Source organism: Rana temporaria, chromosome 7 (assembly GCF_905171775.1).
Source record: "Rana temporaria chromosome 7, aRanTem1.1, whole genome shotgun sequence".
Classification (NCBI taxonomy): Eukaryota; Metazoa; Chordata; class Amphibia; order Anura; family Ranidae; genus Rana; species Rana temporaria.
Genome location: NC_053495.1, coordinates 51255366 through 51276556, shown reverse-complemented (window position 1 = coordinate 51276556; position 21191 = coordinate 51255366). Strand labels below are relative to the sequence as shown.

The 21191-nt window shown below is 44.3% G+C and overlaps 1 protein-coding gene across 2 annotated transcripts in view; it reads left to right on the top strand.

The window, feature by feature from the left end:
* The window catches only part of EFCC1 (EF-hand and coiled-coil domain containing 1), a 179259-nt gene extending 158790 nt beyond the window's left edge, over positions 1-20469 (top strand). For both annotated transcript variants that reach the window (XM_040359355.1, XM_040359354.1), the window contains exons 7-8: positions 10232-10301; positions 20136-20469. In XM_040359355.1, the coding sequence (XP_040215289.1) occupies positions 10232-10301; positions 20136-20269 (204 nt within the window). In that variant the 3' untranslated portion in view covers positions 20270-20469. The remainder of the gene's footprint in view (positions 1-10231; positions 10302-20135) is intronic.
* Positions 20470-21191: the final 722 nt, after the last annotated feature.

Below are 21191 nucleotides of genomic sequence, written 5' to 3'. Positions count from 1 at the left end.
ACGGTCTCCCAGAAGTGGGAAAAGGATACTTGTTAAAGATAGATATCCTGTCACCATTCCCCCCTGAAAGGTGGCAATTATGGTACCGGAGGGGGAGAGGAGAAAAATGAGTGGAAGTTCCACTTTTGAGTGGAACTCCACTTTAAGAAAGGAAAACAAACCACACAATGAAAAATTCCATAAACGGACATTGATTGAATCTATAGTTCATTTGACACCTAGCTTTTATTTATTTTTTGTCAAAAGAATTAAACGATAAGTTGACCTTTTACAAAAAAATACACGTAAAAAAAATGTGCATTTATTGCTTTTTTTTCACTGCAGTCTGTAAGGCATTGCACCCACGAGGAGCAGCTGTGTGGGCGGAGCCCCACACATCCGCATTGTTTTAAATTGTGGTAGCAGGTGCGGGAGAGAAACCCTGCCCGCTGTGGCAGGGAGGAAAGAATTGGGGCAGAGAGGAGGCAGGAGCTGGAGCATGTTACATTTTCCACCCTAAATACGGATGAACTTAGACTTTAAGTTATACAGTGGGGCAAAAAAGTATTTAGTCAGCCACCAATTGTGCAAGTTCTCCCACTTAAAAAGAGAAGGAGAATGTCATATGGTCAGATGAAACCAAAGTAGAACTGTTTTGTAGAAATACAACTCGTTGTGTTTGGAGGAGAGAGAATGCTGAGTTGCAACCAAAGAACACCATACCTACTGTGAAGCATGGGGGTGGCAACATCATGCTTTGGGGCTGTTCCTCTGCAAAGGGAACAGGACGACTGATCCGTGTACATGAAAGAATGAATAGGGCTATGTATCATGAGATTTTAAATGCAAACCTCCTCCCATCAGCAAGGGCATTGAAGATGAAATGTGGCTGGGTCTTTCAGCATGACAATGATCCCAAACACACCGCCCGGGCAACGAAGCAGTGGCTTCGTAAGAAGCATTTCAAGGTCCTGGAGTGGCCCAGCCAGTCTCCAGATCTCAACCCCATAGAAAACCTTTGGAGGGAGCTGAAAGTCCGTGTTGCCCAGCGACAGCCCCAAAACATCACTGCTCTAGAGGAGATCTGCATGGAGGAATGGGCCAACATACCAGAAACAGTGTGTGACAACCTTGAGAAGACTTACAGAAAACGTTTGACCTCTGTCATTGCTAACAAAGGATATATAACAAAGTATTGAGATGAACTTTTGATATTGACCAAGTATTTACTTTCCACCATAATTTGCAAATACATTCTTTCCAAATCAGACAATGTGATTGTCTGGATTTGTTTCCACATTTTGGGCCAAATCCACAAAAGGGATACGGCGGCGTAATTGCTGTTACGCCGTCGTATCCCTGTTCCTAACTATGGAACTGATCCACAGGATCAGTTTTCCATAGTTAGGCAGAAGATCCGGCATGTATAAGGGACTTACACTGCCGGATCTTAGGATGCAGCAAATTAGCACTTACGGAGATCCACAAAGCTTTTCAGCTTTGTTTTTTCTCCGTAAGTTTTAGTTTGCATACGCAAAATTAGGGCTGCATGGTGTAAAGTTAGTACACCATGTAAAAGCAGACCTTTCTGTCCAGCGACGCGATTTTTTTTAAATTTTGAATTTTTTTTTTCCTGCCGTATCTTTTTTTTTTTCCCGACGCAACTTTATTGACCCGTCGCAATCCACAAAGCCCGGCGTAACGTAATTTCGCGCTATGCACGTCGGGAAAATGACGTCACGAGCATGCGCAGTACGTCCGGCGCGGGAGCGCGCCTAGTTTAAATGGGAATCGCCCCCATTTGAATAGGAACGCCTTGCGCCGGCCGAATTTAAGTTACACAGCCCAAAATTTCTAGGTAAGTGCTTTGTGGATCGGGCACTTAGGTAGAAATTTTAAGGCAGTGTAACTTAAATGGAAAAAATTAAGTTAGGCACGATCTTTGTGGATTTGGCCCTTTGTCTCTCATAGTTTAGGTATGCCTATGATGACAATTACAGGCCTCTCTCATCTTTTTAAGTGGGAGAACTTGCACAATTGGTGGCTGACTAAATACTTTTCTGCCCCACTGTTATGTACACAACTCCCCAAAAATGTAATTTCCTGCTTTGTAATTTGCTAATTGTAGTTGCCAGCTCTGTGCTTCTTTTCACATGTTTTCCAGACCAATCTTAACTGCTTTACATAAAAAGTAATTTACAGAGGTCAGTAGCTGATGCTCACATTTGTTGACCCATAGTTGAATGTTTCAGAAGAGTGACTTTTAACTCCCTCTCCCTTATCACTCTGTGCTCTGTGTGGCCTCCCTTCATTGTTTCATTTAGAGCTGGGCAATCTGAAAGGAAAAAGCTACTGATGTCGTTTCACTCTTGTTGCTTTGCATGTTATGAGTGCACTCTGTGTGAAATGAGTATTTGTAAAATAAATATATATAATGAGTAGAACTGCTGATCTCTCCCTATAAAAATGTTACTTGTCAAGATGTTTTTTTTAGGCATTGGCTTCAATGCTTCCTAAATAACTGTCAAGGAAGAAATTTGAATTTTACATTTACATAAAAAAAATCTTCCTACGAAGTCAGCTGAAAATTATGGGTTTGCCATCATTGTGTTTAATCGCTTTCCCAGATAAATCTTAGCTTGGATTCACTGAAAGTCCTGACAAGCACAGGTAGATTTGCTAATTTCTATATACTGGCCACTTGCTTGTTCTGGGACAGCTCATAAGATCCTGAAGCTGGAAACTAAAAATCAGAAAGTCAGCCTTCATCTGGACAAGATTCCTTTAAAAAAAAAAAAAAAAAACCCTCCCAGAGCAAAGTGCAGTATATGGGGGTGTTCATTAATTATCAGGCATACAACACAGGGCTGGCTTCAAATATCTCCCATCGGCAACAAGAAAGCCTGGCAGTTTTAAAGTCAACTTGTGGTGTTTCTAGATATCTTTTCCTTAATGTATTTTATTATTTATTTTTTCTACAAGAATGAGATTGACATTAGGAGTGGCTGCAACATTTGGCCAATGAAACAGTTCAACAAAATAAAAGTGACATTGTACAGTTTGTTAGTACAGCTTGGCGACAAACTAACAGTGCTGGGTCTAGAGTAGAATTGTGTAAGAAGTACTTGGATAAATGGCGGTCAGTCTAAAGCCGCGTACACACGACCATTTTTCATGTCATGGAAAAAAACAAAGTTTTTCTCAATGTGATTCTTGTCAAGCCTGCCTTGCATACACACGATCATGAAAAAAAAATGCTCGAGCAAAGCGCGGTGACGTACAACACGTACAACGGCACTATAAAGCGGAAGTTTCATTCCATTGGCGACACCCTTTGGGCTAATTATGTAAATTTTCCTTCTCATAACCTGCTTCTGAGCATGGAGGTTATTTCCCATGTCGTTAAAGCGGAGGTTCTGCTGGGAAACGTTTTTTTTTTTTAAGACTACTCTGCTGCTGTTCAAATACACAGTTCTTTACTTACTATTGCCGATCTTGCAGCCGCCACGATCGCGCTTTGGCAGTAAAGGATATTTTATAAAAACTTGTGATGGACATTGCCATCTTCATTGAGGGCACCTTGAAGCCCTCCTGTATTTCTTCCGGGATGCAGTGAATGCTGATCTCCCAGCATTCACCGCGTAATCCCGCGCATGCGAAGTGTTGACGGCGAGTCGCGCCGTCAACACTGCACAGTTGCCATCACAACGGCCGGCGGCGTCCTGAAAAGGACACGCCCCGCTGTGATGTAACACTAGTCCTCCTTTACCAGCACAGTATCCGCCCTCATCACATGACGCGCTTTGCGGGTCATGTGACCCGCTTCCCGCGTCACGTGACAGCACACCTAGCGCGAGACTACACGCGCAGAGAGATCAGTTGATGTGCTATGATTGGCCCACACGTCACTGCAACGGAACCAAGCAAACAGCGCCCACAATGCACAGCGCCGTCGGGGGAAAGTAGAGAAACGCCCACTCCCCGATGGGATGGAAACCCGGAAGCACATCAAAGTACAGGTAAGGGACCATTGAAAAAAAAAATTTACAACGCTATGATGCTTACATTGGGTGGAGGTTAAGGATGCTGGAAAGTTGATTTGGAGGGTGAACCTCCGCTTTAAAGCCTACACACAAACCAGTTTTCTCAACGTGAAAAACGACAACGTGAAAAACGACGAGAAAAAATAGAGCATGTTATAAATTCTTAATGCCCATTTTTCACGTTGAGAAAAATGCTCTGGAGCCTACACACGGTCGTTTTTAATGACCAATTTAAATAATGGCATTTTTCTCGTCATGAAAAACGGTCGTGTGTACGCGGCATAACAAGAGGTAGAGGAAAAGAGGGGAGGCCTCAGTCAATAGATTATAAAATATAGTACAAGTTAAGTGGGGGGTAAGACGTCAATTGGAGGGTCATTGGTTAGTTTGGTACCACTGGGTATATTGGAAACATTGTACTTCCATAATGTAAATTAAACAAATCATGGGCTTTGTGGAAGGGGCAGAGGTGCAGACTATTGCAGGAAAATCTCACCAACCGGAGAGGTAAAAAAAGCTGCAGGGGCATTGCTAGAAAAGACCAGGGGCAGCTTATACTGAGGATAGTAATTATGCTGTTCAAGTAGCACACTGCTGCAAACGGGGAGGGGCAGATTACAACAAACAGTGAGAGTGGCTTAGAGTGGTATGGCTAAATAGAACCCAAGCCTACATGCCTACATGGCAAAAATATGCCACATTCCTTATACCCACAAGTTACTCCTTGATAATTGCTCCACTGTTGGCAATCTCACAGGCACACATAAACCTCAGGACAAAGGAATATTTTTGATTGAATTGAATATATTTATTGGTACAGGGATGAGACAAAAAAATGCTTATAGTGTTAAGCGTTAGCTGTAGTTAGTTTTTTTTTTCATCTTGCCCACACTACAAACCTTAAACCCAAACATAGTCAGTCTGAAGCTTTAAAAATATAATTTATCAAGTAGCCCCACACTTTTTAAAATGTAGTTGGTACCCCTCTACTAAGCTATGTATAGCTTTGTACAACAGTAAGGTAATATTTATTCACACCTTCCAGGCCATAATGGTAGGGTCCACCGGTTTCTTCCATGACAGAATGATTAATTTATAAGCATAGTACAGTTCAGCTTTTTGGTGCCAACAGGTCTATTAGGCCCAACAAACAGAAACAGACGAACAGAATTTCTGATAGAAATGTTTTCAGTCGGAAAATAAGAGAACATGTTCTCTTTTTAACTCCGTCGGAATTTCCAATGGAAAAAGTCAGATGGGGCATACACACGGGTTGGAATATCCGAAAAAAAAATTCCGTCTGACTTTTTCCATTGGAAATTCCGATTGTGTGTACAAGGCATAAGTAGCAAATGGAGTGCAACAGTTGGCTATGGTTTTGCTTAACCTAGTGCAAATAGTGGAACTGTCCGAGGGATCAGGAGTATGTACGCAAAGCATAGTTTGTAAGTGTTGCCTTATGTTGGTGATGACGAGTGCCCACTTAAAGCTATTCTGTCAAGTTATAAAATAACCTGCCGAAAGTTTTCTGCAAGAGAAGAGCTCTGAGGCCCCGTACACACGACCGAGGAACTCGACGTGCCAAACACATTGAGTTCCTCGTCGAGTTCAGTGTGGAAGCCGCCGAGGAACTCGGCGGGCCGACTTTTCCCATTGACTAACGAGAAAATAGAGAACATGTTCTCTTTTCGGCCCGACGAGTTCCTCGTCGGCTTCCTCGCTGAAAAGTGTACACACGACCGAGTTTCTCGCCAGAATCCAGCTCCGACCGAGTTTCTGGCTGAATTCTGCTGAGAAACTCGGTCGTGTGTACGGGGCCTTACAGTATAATTATCTGTTTGGAACCCGGAAGTGTTATATGACCTAAAGGACTTACAGGGACCAAAGCATTATAATGGAGGGGAGGTAGGAGACATGGGCTGCTCGAGAGGTGAGTATAAGTGCTCTCCTCTTGCATGGAATTTTCAGTATGATTTTTAGTAACCTAATAGGGTCAGTTTCTACTTATTAGTGGTCAGTGATGAATGGGCCCCCTTACATTGCTGCACAATGTGTCCCCTTTACATTGCTTCTTAGTGTGTTCCCTATTTTTGTTGCAGAGTGTGCTCCCTTGTGTTGCTGCTTCATGTGCCTCCCTTTGTTGCTGCTCAGTTTACCCCTTCGTTTGAGGCTGCTTAGTGTGCCCCTCTTTTGTTGCTGCTCAATGTGTCCCTTTTTTTTTGCTACTTCAGTGTGCCTCGCCCCCCCTTTAGTTGTCAGTAAGTAGCAGCATCCTTAAAGTGGATGTAAACCCACTCTCATCCTTTCTAAACTACTGCCATAGTGCTGATTTATAAGGATATAGATGCCTCCTGCATGTATCCTTACCTGTCAAATGTCTCCCCTCTGTCTGTTATGAGAACTGAAAAACTGCTGATTCTGTGGGTGGATCTGTTGTCTGGAGCTCGGTGGGTGGAGTTGTGATGTCAGTAGACTCTCCACCCACCTCTACACTCCCCTTGTCAACATGCATTTTTCCTATGTATTTCTTACACTGATTTCTGCTATGATCACTAACATCCAGTCAAAATCCAGAAAGTAACCACATGACTTCAGAAAAGGAGTGGGGGTGGAAATTAAAAAATAATGCCTGTCTGAAGCTAGTGCATGAGATATGTAAATAACCTGTCATTCACAGCAAGGGGGTGGAACGGACTAAGGTTTTTCTCTCTAAGTCTGTTTTTTTCACTGAACAATAAAAGAGAATTGTTCAGAGCTGGATTAACTCGGTGTGGCAAGACTGGGCACAGATGATAGGAAATCTTATACTGTACATTGTGGCATAAAAAAAAAAAAAAAATTGGGTTTACATCCACTTTAATGTTTACCTCAGAGGTCTGCAGAGGCCCATTGCTTTTTTCCAACTCTGGCATCTCTTGCCGACATTAGAACTATAAATGCATGGATAGCCCTCCACCCAGTGCTACCGGCATAGAACAAAGCAAGTCAGTCAGCGTATCTGTTCAATGAGGGATTTTGTGAAAACAATCAAATCTGCAAATACCTCTAACTTCCCTTCTGATAGATTCAGATCAAATTTGATCAAACTGGTTTCATTGGCCAAGGCTGAAAATGTTGGATTGTTTGCATCAATCGGCAACACCAAGATACTTTGCTCATAATTATGATCACATCACTCAGATTATGAGATTACATTGTGGAAACGTAGATGCAATCGATAATTTACTATTGTATCCTATCTATCAAAATCCACTTTCCCATGTGTGGTATATTGAATGGGTTGTCGACTATAGATTGATTACTTCTATCAGAAGAGGTAAACCAGAAATAAATTGATCGTTTATCAAAATGTGTATGGCCACCACAAAAATGGCTTGCTCTGTTTGGTCATGGTAGGTGCCAGGAGCCTAACAATGTCTAAGAGATGCTGGATTTAATTCAGCATGCTTCATTCATCATCCTCTCTTCGTGCCTCATTTTTTTACTTGGCATTAAAAAATGTGTTCTTGAATTGAACGATGACCACACGGGTAGCTGCTGCGGGTAGAATAATATTATTCCCTTATATTTCCAGTTAATTAAGTCATAATTCAAAGATGTAGATGTAGCCAGGGGCGGACTGACAACTCATGGGGCCCCCGGGCAATAGAAGATTATGGGGCCCCTGGGCTTACAGATGGCCACCATGCCAGGAGGCAGTGCAGAGGTGGGGCAGCTAAAATCTCGGGATTTTCACATCAAAAGCATGTCGGTTTCGGACATATCAGGGACAGATGTAAAAAAAACATAGATTTTTACATACTGTCCCTGGTTTTACTGAGCCTGGCATCCCTGACGGGGCCCCCTAGTTAATTGGGGCCCTCGGGCAGTGCCCGAGTGACTCAATGGTCAGTCCGCCCCTGGATGTAGCTCACTCTCCAATAAGGGCCTGGGCCTGCTGGTTGCCCCAGGTTCTTATCCCAGATTAGGGTAGTAGCAGCCAGGCACACAGCAACAGTCACTCTGCTGGCTCAATGAACAGTCTAGGGGTTGCCTTTTTGGAATCTATTGCTGGATAGGGCATAGGGAGCTGTTGGCTACTCCATGAACACTGAGCAATAAATTGAGGATACTCCTCACTATAATACTACTTCTCAGTTCCTCCAGCAAAGGCCAGAAAAATGGACCGAGGTGCCTTCAGTAATGTCCGAGGCCAGGAAATCACTAATATTGATATGCTAGAGATAGCAGTAGCAACAGTCACTAGCTTAATGTGAACATTTTTTTTAATAAGCATAACAGCCCCCCAGTTCTGCCACAGCTGGGACCTCGATAAGCACAGGTAGAATCTTTAGCTTGGCTATTAGGAAGCGAGTTTCCCAATAGAAGTCAATGGAAACAAAGATAATTTGTTCCACATTGACTTCTATGGCATGCAATACCACATGTAGCCAGAGGTGGGGGGGCGCTGGAGAGGCTCGGAAAAGTTTGGTGACAGCTCGGCTGAAAAAGGCTTGGGAACTGAGTATTTCCACATTTTTCAGAGTATTTCCGAACGGCTCCAAACAGCTCCACTCGCCACTGTTCGGCTCCGGTGCCCCCCGCCTCTGGCCAAATGCGGTACTGCAAGCCCCATTAGCTTGAATTCTGCTTGTTTTGCGAGACAACACTCGCAAACCGAGTCAGATTTTTTTTTAAAAAGTCGCTCGTTATTCAAAATACTCGTTAACCGCGTTACTTGTAAACCAAGGTTCCACTGTACTTATTTGTTTTGGAGCAATTCAGAAGGCAGGAAGAAGCAATCAAGTCTGCAGCCTGTGAGACCCCGATCAGTCCAAGCAATCAGCAGCTGCTCCATTAATTACAGAAGAGCAAAAAACAACTAAATGTACCTAGCAGCCTATCTAGGAGGGTGCTACATAATTATAAAAAAAACATGTATTCCAGTTATGAATCAATGATAATGTAGCGCTACCCCCGCAGGAGACGCTGGTTGTTTTGGGATCGGCGTATTAAGTTACCTCTTACCGTTGTCTAGGGGTGAAGTTGATGAGTAGATTAAGGGCCCTTTCAGACGTGCGGACCGTATGTCCGCATTTTCATCCATCCGTTGCGGATGAAAACGGGACATACATGGGTCCCAATGTGATTGCGGGTGTCAGCGGATGACCATCCGCTGACACCCGTAATCGTCTACCTCCGCACAGATCCGATTGCGAAGACCAACAAAAATGGCGTCCGCCACAGATATACTCTCCCCCAGCATACTCTGCGAGGGAAAACTGCTCTAATTGGCTGCTGGGGAAAAGTGGCTCTGCCAGAACCCCTCTAGCGCCAACTGTCGCCCAGGGATGGGATTGCATCCCTGGAGCGCAGACTGACCTACAGGACAGTTCTGGAATGACAGCAGCCCAAAGTTTAACAAATTATGAATGGGAGCAAAATAACTCTCCCATTCCCCCGCTAACTTTAGCGTAGCGCCCATACTGAAAGTAAGGGGGCGCTACAATAAAATCATTAAATGTTTCATTTTACATGGAACCAACATAAGTACTTGAATCTCTCTTTGATATCCGCCATCTGTAATCTCTTGCAAATACAAGCTTGGAGAGCGCAGGCCAAAACCCTGAGTAAATTATGCGCAGCGGATTTGCACATGTGAACATGCTTACAGGAGGAGAGAACAAAGGAATGACCTCATCACAGTATACTTCAGTTCTGTTTATTGTCTAATCACAGGTTAGGGGAAGTTCTGCACCAGGCAGTGTTACTTATCTGCAGTATACTTTGACGGGAGGACCAGGCTGTGCTGTCTGGCAGGGGTATTTGGATCACAAAAAATTATAAAATGTTCATGTGTATATTTCTCTTCCTATATAATAGGCATACGCAGGTTATTACCTAAAGTTCAGCTTTAAGACATGATTAAAATGATAAAATGTAGACGTTGCCTCCTTAGCTAAGATGAATTACACCTTTAATAGAAGGGAAGAATTATTTTTGAAGCTTCATCAAAATATGTCCACCGGCAATATAGAATAGCTTATTCCGTCCTTTTCTCATTATATTTTGTGTGTATGCTGCTGTGTAATATTCCAATAAATCAGTTCTGTATGAAAGGTAATGTTATCTGCATACAGTATAGAGATTTACATTTTTTTATATCTAAATGATTGATCACTGACAGTTCACTTATTTGAACTCTCTTCGTGTTTCTCTGCTCTTTACAGGAAATCTCCCAACAGGAATTGGGAAGAGTGTTACTGAACACCTTGGAGATATGCAGGGAGCCCCAGCAAGGTAGGAACATCCTTATGTACTGGGATCGTTATCTGTTACGACCAAGTTATCACTATCTCATGGATTGTTATTTCATGTGATTGACTTAACCACTTAAGACCCGGACCAAAATGCAGCTAAAGGACCTTTTTGCGATTCGGCACTGCGTCGCTTTAACTGACAATTGCGCGGTCGTGCGACATGGCTCCCAAACAAAATTGGCGTCCTTTTTTCCCCACAAATAGAGCTTTCTTTTGGTGGTATTTGATCACCTCTGCGGTTCTTATTTTTTGCGCTATAAACAAAAATAGAGCGACAATTTTGAAAAAAAATCAATATTTTTTATTTTTTGCTAATTATAATATCCCCCAAATATATATATAAAAAAAAAATTTCCTCAGTTTAGGCCGATACGTATTCTTCTACCTATGGAAAAAAAATAAGCATTTATCGGTTGGTTTGCGCAAAATTTATAGCGTTTACAAAATAGGGGATAGTTTTATTGCATTTTTATTAAATTTTTTTTTTTACTACTAATGGCGGCGATCATCGATTTTTTTCGTGACTGCGACATTATGGCGGACACTTCGGACAATTTTGACACATTTTTGGGACCATTGTCATTTTCACAGCAAAAAATGCATTTCAAATGCATTGTTTATTGTGAAAATGACAATTGCAGTTTGGGAGTTAACCACAAGGGGGCGCTGATGGGGTTATGTGTGACCTTGTGTGTGTTTACAACTGTAGGGGGGTGTGGCTGTAGGTGTGACGTCATCGTTTGTGTCCCCCTATAAAAGGGATCACTCGATCGATGCTGCCGCTACAGTGAAGAACGGGGAAGCCGTGTTTACACATGGCTCTCCCCGTTCTTCAGCTCCGGGGACCGTTTGCGGGACTCCAGCGGCGATCGGGTCCACGAGTCCCGCGGTCCCAGGGCTTCGGACTGGGTCGAGGGAGCGCGCCATGGGCGCGCGCCCGCGATCCACGGCTGGGTACTAGTACAGGACGTACCTGTACGTGGATGTGCCCAGCCGTGCCATTCTGCCGATGTATATGTGCAGGAGGCGGTCCTTAAGTGGTTAAAGTCTATGTTTAGCCATCACTATCTCATGGATTGTAATTTAATTTTAATGACTTAAAGCGGTGTTCCGCCCAAAAAAATAATTAAACGCCAGCAGCTACACATACTGCAGCTGCTGGCTTTTAATAAATGGACACTTACCTGTACTGGAGTCCAGCTATGTCGGCACCCGCAGTTGATATTTCCATCAGCTGTCTGGTGCTGCCGCCGCCATTGCGGGTAAGGGAACCCGGCAGTGAAGCCTTTCAGCTTCACGCTGGGAAACCTACATGCGCGAGGCCCCGCTCCTCTCCTATTGGCCCGACAGCCGGGGGAGAAGGAGGGAGCCCCGTGGTGACATCACGGGCCGCGGCCCGGACTCCTGGAAGTGGGAAAGATATCCTGTGTCCATAACCCCCCGTCCCACTGAAAAGCGCCAATTGTGGCATCGGAGGGGGTGGAACTCCGCTTAAAAATGTATGTCCAGCCAAATTGTTTTTTTTCTTTGCTTTGTATAGCATAGGGAAGGATTAATCCCCCCCCATGTCAGGTTATAACTTCTGCTTAAAATGTTTTATCAGACATGAAGGTAGGGAAAATATGACACAGGAATGGATAGAATTAAATCACCCCATTTGTCTGGGGATGAAGGAGCATGTGACTCACGCGCTGTCACATGGTTAGAAGATTACACGGTCAATGTTAAAAAAAGAGCATCAAATGATCAAAAATCATTTCAAAAATCCAAAATTCTTTATTGCTAGTTATTCTTGACAACAGGAATGGCAAAAGACAGCCAACGTGTTTCGGGGGCCAAAAATCCCCTTCCTCAAGGCCTGGACAATGTAGTAAAAAGGTATCTTTTGGACTCAAAGCAAATGGATTGATTATACCTCTCTGACAGTGGGAAGTATTAATGGGCCTCACTTGGCTTTGGCTATAGAGGCAGGCACAATTGCACATCAGTCCTTACGTCTACTGGAGGGTTATACAGTGGAACCTTGGATTGCGAGTAACACGGTTAACAAGCGTTTGGCAATACGAGTACTGTATTTCCTAAAATCCTTACTCGGTTTGCGAGTGTTGTCTCGCAAAATGAGCAGGATTCAGGTCAAAGCGGTGTGCAGTACCACGTTTGGCCTGAGGTGGGGGGGGGGCACCGGTTGGCGCCATTCGGAACACGGCCGGAAAGGCTCGAGGAGAGTTCGGCTGACCTCTACAAACCTTGGAAAGGCTTGTAAACGGAGGCTTTCCGAGGTTTGCCGAGGTCAGCCGAACTCTCCTTGGGCCTTTCCGAGGCTCTCCGCCCCCCCCCCCCACCTCTGGCCTCATGCGGTATTGCATGTCATTGAAGTCAATGCGGAACAAATTATTTTAGTTTCCATTGACTTCAATGGGGAAACTCGTTTTGATATGCGAGTACTTTGGATTACGAACATTCTGCTGGAACGGATTATGCTCGTAATCCAAAGTTCCACTGTATTTATGGAACCTTTGCTATGAGTCTACCATGTCCAAACTTTGAGGAGAGATTTATAGCCCCAGAAACGCGTCAACTATCGTTTGGTGTTCCATTGTCACGTGTAATTAATAATAAAGGATTTTGGTGCACTATTTTTTTTCTTTTTTACATAGTTAGTCAGGTTGAAAAAAGACACAAGTCCATCCAGTTCAACCACAAAAAATAAAAAAACAAAAATAAAAAACACAGTAAAATCCTATACACCCAACTCCATTCCCACAGTTGACTTTGCTTTGTGGAGAGCTGCCAAAGTCAGACCATTTGGCATTCCTCGTTCTGAGTAAAAGATCTGTGTTCAGCGCCTCACCGCCACCTTTTATCTTAGCTTACATAGGGTATTGTTTCCTGAATGGAACAGCGGGGGAGTGAAGGGAAGGGGAGCATGTGCAGCTGTGGTGGACCTCTATGGGTAAATAACAGGTTTGCGTTCACCATTTAAAATAAAATGGAATTTGCACTTTAATTGGTGGACTTTTTTTGAATTTTCAATGCAGTCATCAAAGTTCTGTAGAGCAGTGGTCATCAACCATGTCCTCAGGGCCCACTAACAGGCCAAGGCCCGGATTCACGTAGAATCGCGTATCTTTGTGCGGGCGTAACGTATCCTATTTAGGTTATGCCTTCGCAACTTTAACAGGCAAGTGCCGTATTCTCAAACCAAAGTTGCGGCGGCGTAGCGTAAATAGGCCGGCGTAAGCCCGCCTAATTCAAATGTGGTAGATGTGGGCGTGTGTTATGTTAATTTAATGTGACCCCACGTAAATTACGCTTTTTACGAACGGCGCATTCGCCGTCCGTGAAAGTATCCCAGTGCGCATGCTCCAAATTAACCCGCAAGAAGCCAATGCTTTCGACGTGAACGCAAATGATGCCCAGCCCTATTCGCGAACGACTTACGCAAACAACGTAAATTTTACAAAATTCGACGCGGGAACGACGTCCATACTTAACATTGGTACGCCGCATGTACGGGGGTAACTTTAAGCCGGGAAAAGCCTAACGTAAACGGCGTATCTGTACTGCGTCGGCCGGGCGTACGTTCGTGAATTTGCGTATCTAGCTGATTTACATATTTCTAGGCGTAAATCAGCGTACACGCCCCTAGCGGCCAGTGTAAATATGCAGTTAAGATACGACGGCGTAAGAGACTTATGCCGGTCGGATCTAATACAAATCTATGCGTAACTGATTCTAAGAATCAGGCGCATAGATACGACAGGTCGGACTCAGAGTTACAACGGCGTATCTGGAGATACGCCGGTGTAACTCGTACGTGAATCCGGGCCCAAGTTTGCAAGATAACTGAAATACATCAAAGGTGATATCATTTGCTACTCAGTAATTGCAGTATTCTAGTCTGCATCTCCCCAAGGTAATACATAAAACCTGGCCTGTTAGTGGGCCCTGAGGACAGGGTTGATGACCACTGCTTTAGCATGCTGATGCTAAGCTTTAATACAAGTTGCATGGATTCTAGCATAGGAAGATGAATGAAATGAGAAACAGATGGAGAGATACATTTCCAGAGTTCTGGGGGCGCTCCAGATTCTGCGATTTTTAATTTCGAGGAATTAGGTCTGCCAGCTTGGCCATTTAAATCCACACGTGTAGTAAACGCACATATGGCTCCCATACATCGCATTAATGAATGTGTGTGCTGCTTGCTTTGCCACTGTTGCCATGCAAGCACATAACATTCATGTGTGCTGATTTGCTTTGTAGTCACGTGTAGTCACATGGCTGACCAGTTTAAACATTTGACCTAGAAAGCCTATGAGGAAATCATGTCGGAGTTTCATGTCGGAGGAGCGGAGAGGTTACCAAGGCTACATTGGACAGAAGATATTTGTATGCAGTGTAGTTCAGAGATAATTCACTATGGGACTAGAATAATCTGTAATGCAGTCCAATATCTTTGGCTTTTATTGCCTAAATGGCATTGGGGATTTAAGGAGAGATCGCGCACATGCAGCTGTGTGTTTAAATCACGTTATATATAAATTGATACAGCTGTTATGGGATTGGCATGCTGCTGGATGGAGAGAGAGAAGTGTTATCCTTTCATGTCCTTCAGGCCCTGTTCACACGATTGTTCTGTGGATTTGCACACATTACTGCAGTGATGTGATGTGCTACTATTCATTGAGGCGCACCTATGTTACAGCGTAGCACAACCCGTGTTGTGCTGCCAAAAATACTGTGGGGTAGATTCACGTAGGGAGCCCGTATTTGTGTGCGGGCGTAACGTACAGGCATACCCCACTTTTACGTACACAACGGGACCAGAGCATTGATGTAAAACGAAAATGTACTTAAAGTGAAGCAATGCCTTTTTTCACTTCTAGGCTGTAGTGGGGGTGCCAGGGGCTTTAGTGGGGGCATCAGGGGAACACTCACATGTAAATAAGCTCATCTGATGCAAGGGGGGCCGCTCCAATCCATCCCCCGGACATCGCGCTGTGCACAAAGGACATTGCTATTGAGAGGCTGGATGTTATTCTGTGGCTGACTGGGAAGCCTGAGGGGATGTGATGTCACCGGAGGTGGGGAGGCAGCCAGGATACAGAAGGAGCACACTGGAACTGAGCAGGCTAAGTGCTCAGAACTTCAGTTCCGTCTAATGCGGGTGCACGGCGCGGGAATATTTGTACTTGTGAGACACTTTACATACACTCGCGGGCATGTCCGTACTCGCGAGTGTACGTAAAGTGAGTGTCCGTAAAGCGGGGTATGCCTGTATCCTATTTACGCATACGCCCCTGCAACTTTCACAGGCAAGTACAGTATTCACAAAGCAAAGTTGCGGCGGTGTAGCGTAAATAGGCCGGCGTAAGCCCGCCTAATTCAAATGTGGAAGATGTGGGCGTATTTTATGTTAATTTATTGTGACCCCGCGTAAATTACGCTTTTTCCGAACGGCGCCGTCCGTGAAAGTATCCCAGTGCGCATGCTCCAAATTAACCAGCAATAAGCCAATGCTTTCTACGTGAACGTAAATGACGTACAGCCCTATTCGCGAACGAGTTACGCAAACAACGTAATCGACGGAAAATTTGACGCTGGCCCGACGTCCATACTTAACATTGGCTGCGCCTCATATAGCAGGGGTAATTTTACGCCGGAAAAAGCTTAACGTAAACGGCGTATCTGTACTGCGACGACCGGGCGTATGTTCGTGAATAGGCGTATCTAGCTGATTTAAATATTCTAGGCGTAAATCAGCGTACACGCCCCTAGCGGCCAGCGTAAATATGCAGTTAAGATACGACGGCGTAGGAGACTTACGCTGGTCATATCTTAGTGAAATTCTGGCGTATCTGATTCTTTGAATCAGGCGCCAAGATACAACGCCTCACACTCAGAGATACGACGGCGTATCTGGAGATACACTGTCGTATCTCCTACCTGAATCTGGCCCTGTATATGCGCTTTAGTGTGTTAGGTAGCCCAGTCAAATGCATGGGCTGTCCTAACTCAATGCGCATTAAAGCGTGGCTTAAAGGAGAAGGACAGAATTTAAGAAAAAGACCGTTTATACTCACCTAGGTGGATACAGCATCTATCTATAGCTGCATCTGCCCCTGCTGCCTCTACACTGGGAACTGAGCAATCAAAGACTTCTGATCACTCAGTTCTCTGGTCTGCTCTGAGCACAGAGCAGTGACTGCCCTCACTCACTAGAGCGCTGGGCTATACAGGGGGCACACTGAGAGGCTGATCTATCTACTGGTTAGGCATGTGGATGGATCCTGATAATATTGTCGAGATCCCTGTAGACTCTGGACCGAGGTTTAACCTTAAACTGCGTAGAGGGTTCCTTACTGTAAGAGCGGCAAGGATGTGGAATTCCCTTCCACAGGCGGTGGTCTCTGATAGTTTAAAAAAACTTGTAGATAAGCACCTGAACAACCACAACATACAGGGATATACAATGTAATACTGACATATAATCACACACATAGGTTGGACTTCCTGTTCCAACATGACTGCGCACCAGTGCACAAAGCAAGGTCCATAAAGACATGGGCCCAGATTCTCGTATCTTGGCGTAAATCTCCGCTGGCGTAACGTATCTTATTTATGTTACGCAGCCGCAAGTTTTACGGGCAAGTGCTTTATTCACAAAGCACTTGCCTGTAAAGTTGCGGCGGCGTAGCGTAAATCCTCCAGCGCAAGCCCGCCTAATTCAAATGATCCGGGTAGGGGGCGTGGATCATTTAAATTAGGCGCGTTCCCACGCCGATCGTACTGCGCATGCGCCGTCCCTAAAATTTCCTGACGTGCATTGCGCAAAATGATGTCGCAAGGACGTCATTGGTTTCAACGTGAACGTAAATGGCGTCCAGCGCCATTCACGGACGACTTATGCAAACAACGTAAATTTTTAAATTTCGACGCGGGAACGACGGCCATACTTAACATTCGTTGCCCCTAATATAGCAGGGGCAACTTTACGCGTCGCAAATCTAATGTAAACGTCGTATCTTCACTGCGTCGACCGCGCGTACGTTCGGGAATTCGCGTATTTTGCTAATTTGCATACTTGATCGGGAAAAAAAAATTGTATTTAAGATCCGACAGCATAAGAGCCTTACGCCTGTCGGATCTAATGGTTATCTATGCGTAACTGATTGTAAGAATCAGTCGCATTGATACGACGGCCCAGATTAGGACTTACCATACTGGACCACAAACCTTCCTCACTGTGCTATATGTTTTCTGCTGCACCATTGGCATGGTTATATCTTCTTAGTCCTCCCATAAAATTATCACAAATTTGTGCTTATAGTAGAACTATGGGCAACACTTTTTCTTTTCATTTTGGATAGAGAAGGGGAGGGTTATAGCCCCTGTCAGTTTATTTTTTACTATCCCTGTCCCATTGCAGAGATTTTCCTTCACTTCCTGCCCCGTAGCCATACATAAAGTGAGAGGAAATCTATGCAAATTAAGGGAATCCAATGCCCCCCACCAGGCCTTAAGAACTAGTGTACCCACTCTAAAATTTCAGGGTGGGTCTTAAACAGAAGGGGGTGTGGCCTTGACAGGAAGGGGTGGGTCATGTTTAAATTAGGGGGTGCATGAGTTTAGTCAGGCCTAGGGCAGCACAAAATCTAAATACACTACTGACCCTACGGACTAAGACTGGGATGCCATTAAAGTTTGTGTGTAAAGGTAGGCGTCCCAATACTTTTGGTAATATAGTGTATGCAGGTCCAGCTTTTGGTAATATAGTGTATGCAGGTCCAGCTTTTGGTAATATATAATGTATTTTCATCACAAAATCTCATAACTCATCAAGAGGTGAGTGTGCAGCAGGCGTTAAGTGTTCAGGTGGGTTTTATCCTAAAGCGGTATCCCTTTGGTATCTCCCGTAGGCTCTAATAGGCACCCAAAAAGGTGAACATGCTGGGCCCTTGCTGTTTATTCCGCGTTGTGTTAGAAAAGCGAAGGAATTTGCTTTGCTAACACTAAACCGCCTCTCAGCCAATTAGGTAAGTGCCGGGCGATGCACACTGGCAGCATTTGATGGGGCACACTGGCAGCAATTGATGGGTACAGTAGCTGCGTTTGGGCACAGTGGCTGCGTTTAATTGGGCACAGTGGCTGCTTTTGATGGGCACAGTAGCTGCGTTTGGGCACAGTGGCTGCGTTTAATTGGGCACAGTGGCTGCTTTTGATGAACACAGTGGCTGCGTTTGATCGTCACAGTGGCTTTATTTGATGGCACAGTGGCTGCGTTTTTTGATGGCACAGTGGCTGCGTTTGATGGGCACAGTGGCTGCGTTTGATGGCACAGTGGCTGTGTTTGATTGGCACAGTGGCTGCGTTTGATGGGCACAGTGGCTGCATTTGATGGCACAGTGGCTGGGTTTGATGGGCACAGTGGCTGCATTTGATGGCACAGTGGCTGCGTTTGATGGGCACAGTGGCTGCGTTTGATGGCACAGTGGCTACTTTTGATGGGCACAGTGGCTGCGTTTGATGGGCACAGTGGCTGCGTTTGATGGGCACAGTGGCTGCGTTTGATGGCACAGTGGCTGGGTTTGATGGCACAGTGGCTGCATTTGATGGCACAGTGGCTGCGTTTGATGGGCACAGTGGCTGCGTTTGATGGGCACAGTGGCTGCGTTTGATGGGCACAGTGGCTTCGTTTGATGGGCACAGTGGCTTCGTTTGATGGGCACAGTGGCTTTGTTTGATGGGCACAGTGGCTGCGCTTGATGGGCACATTGGCTGCGCTTGATTTTTTTTTTCAGTTTGTTTGCCCCCCCCCCCCCAAAATTTTGAGCACCAGCCGCCACTGTCTGCTAGTACATATAACACACCCCTCTCTCCAGATTAACAATGCTGATGTACAAAGGTGCACCCTGTTCTCCTATATCCAGAGTGGGGCATTCTAATACAGGAAGTGTGTTAAAGACACAGGGAGGGAAAAAGGCTAAAAAGAGAAAAAGAATGCAGCCACCATATCTAATGATTGGGAAGCTGCAATATATTACATTTTTGATTTTGGGTTAATACCGCTTTAAAATCAGTCCTACTTCAAAACAATCAGCATACAGTAAAACCTTGGTTTGCGAGCATAATTCGTTCCAGAAACATGCTTGTAATCCAAAGCACTTGTATATCAAAGCATTTTTTTTACAGAGTATAAAAGAGAAGAGAGGCACCTCTAAGTGTAGAAATACGTTTCTAAATGTTGTACCTTCATTAAATGTAACCATATTGCTACACTTAGAGGCTCCTCTCTTCTTTTTTATACTCTGTTGTGACATGACGCTACTCTTATATGAAGACATCACTTGTATATCAAGGCAAAATTTATAAAAAGAAATTGCTTGTCTTGCAAAACGCTCTCAAACCAAGGTTTTACTGTATATCCTAAGATTCCCGCATGTGTCAGTTATATGCATTCTTAGACAGTCCATTGTAATTACGGTCGCTCAGAAAGAAATGATTTACACGCTCGATCCTCTTCCTACTGGAGGCAGTGGGAACGAGCGATCCAGAACTGCGGTAAGAGGCCACAGCACTACTTAATCTGTCAGTGGGAAAATGATCCAAAATTCACGTCAAAGTATATTTTATGGACTTCCAGGCCTTGCCAGGTGCTGTTTTTTAAGAACCTTTATATCAAAATAATGTCTTTGTTGAGGAAAGTCGGAATGTGATCTTTATTGTAATTTCAGCAGACTAAGGTTGCAAGTAAAATGCCAGAGATAATTTGTCACATTTTCCGCATTGTTCAAACCCTTTTATTTTCTAGGAAAAGAACATATTTATGAAGTCTTGGACACTTTGCGTCATGAACTGTCAGTCTGTGAGCTACTCCAGAGCCAACAGGAGAAGAAAGACAGCAAAGCGCAGTCCTTGGCCAACTCGCTAGTCATCTCTTGTTGAACAACAGCGCCACCTACAGCCCCGTCATGAATGTACACCCTCTGAACAGCATCTATCTTTTATCAGCTCCTTCGAGTTTGTTGATAAGCACAGGACCAGCTCTAATCCATCTGCCTCAAGCTGCTCTCCAGTATCTGAATCACACCATGTCATAGCGGTGCATTGTGGGTAGAGTCGAATAAATAAGCTCATGAAACATTTTCATTTGTTGACACAGATAAAAATTATTTATATAGTCCTACCTGCAGGTGATCTGTGTGGCTGAACAGAGCTCATCATTCAGCAGTTCAATAATAGTCATATGGGGAGCAGCATCAATTGGAATAATTTCCGGAATAAAATGAAAACACAGCAATAAAAATGACGGATTCCCCGGGGCCAGGAGTGACAGTTTGCAGTATTGCAGCAAGGACGGCCTAGCTAATAAACGCACGGATCAACAGTTTACACGGCCAAGACTAATGTAGGGGATGATCTACATGGTCTGACCAACAGATCAATAAATCTCACAAATTGCTCAGGTTGAGGTATAGGTGTAAAATCGGATTGATTAGGAGAAAAAATGAATGTGATGCTTTATTTTGAGCTTGAATCTGTTTTTCGTATTCCAGGAGACACCATTAGGGGGCATTGTAAGAACTGCAGTTTCCTGTAAACTTATTTTTTTCCTTTTTTTTTTTATTAATACTGAACTCCAGGCAAACATTCAATAGAGTTGCAATACATATAAAAGGGCAGCAGTTCTACCTGCAAAAAGATCTATGGCCCAGATTCACAAAAGAGATACGACAGCGTTTCTCTGAAACGCCGTCGTATCTCTCAGAGTATCTATGCGACTGATTCATAGAATCAGTTACGCATAGATAGCCCTAAGATCCGACAGGTGTAATTGTTTTACACTGTCGGATCTTAGGATGCAATA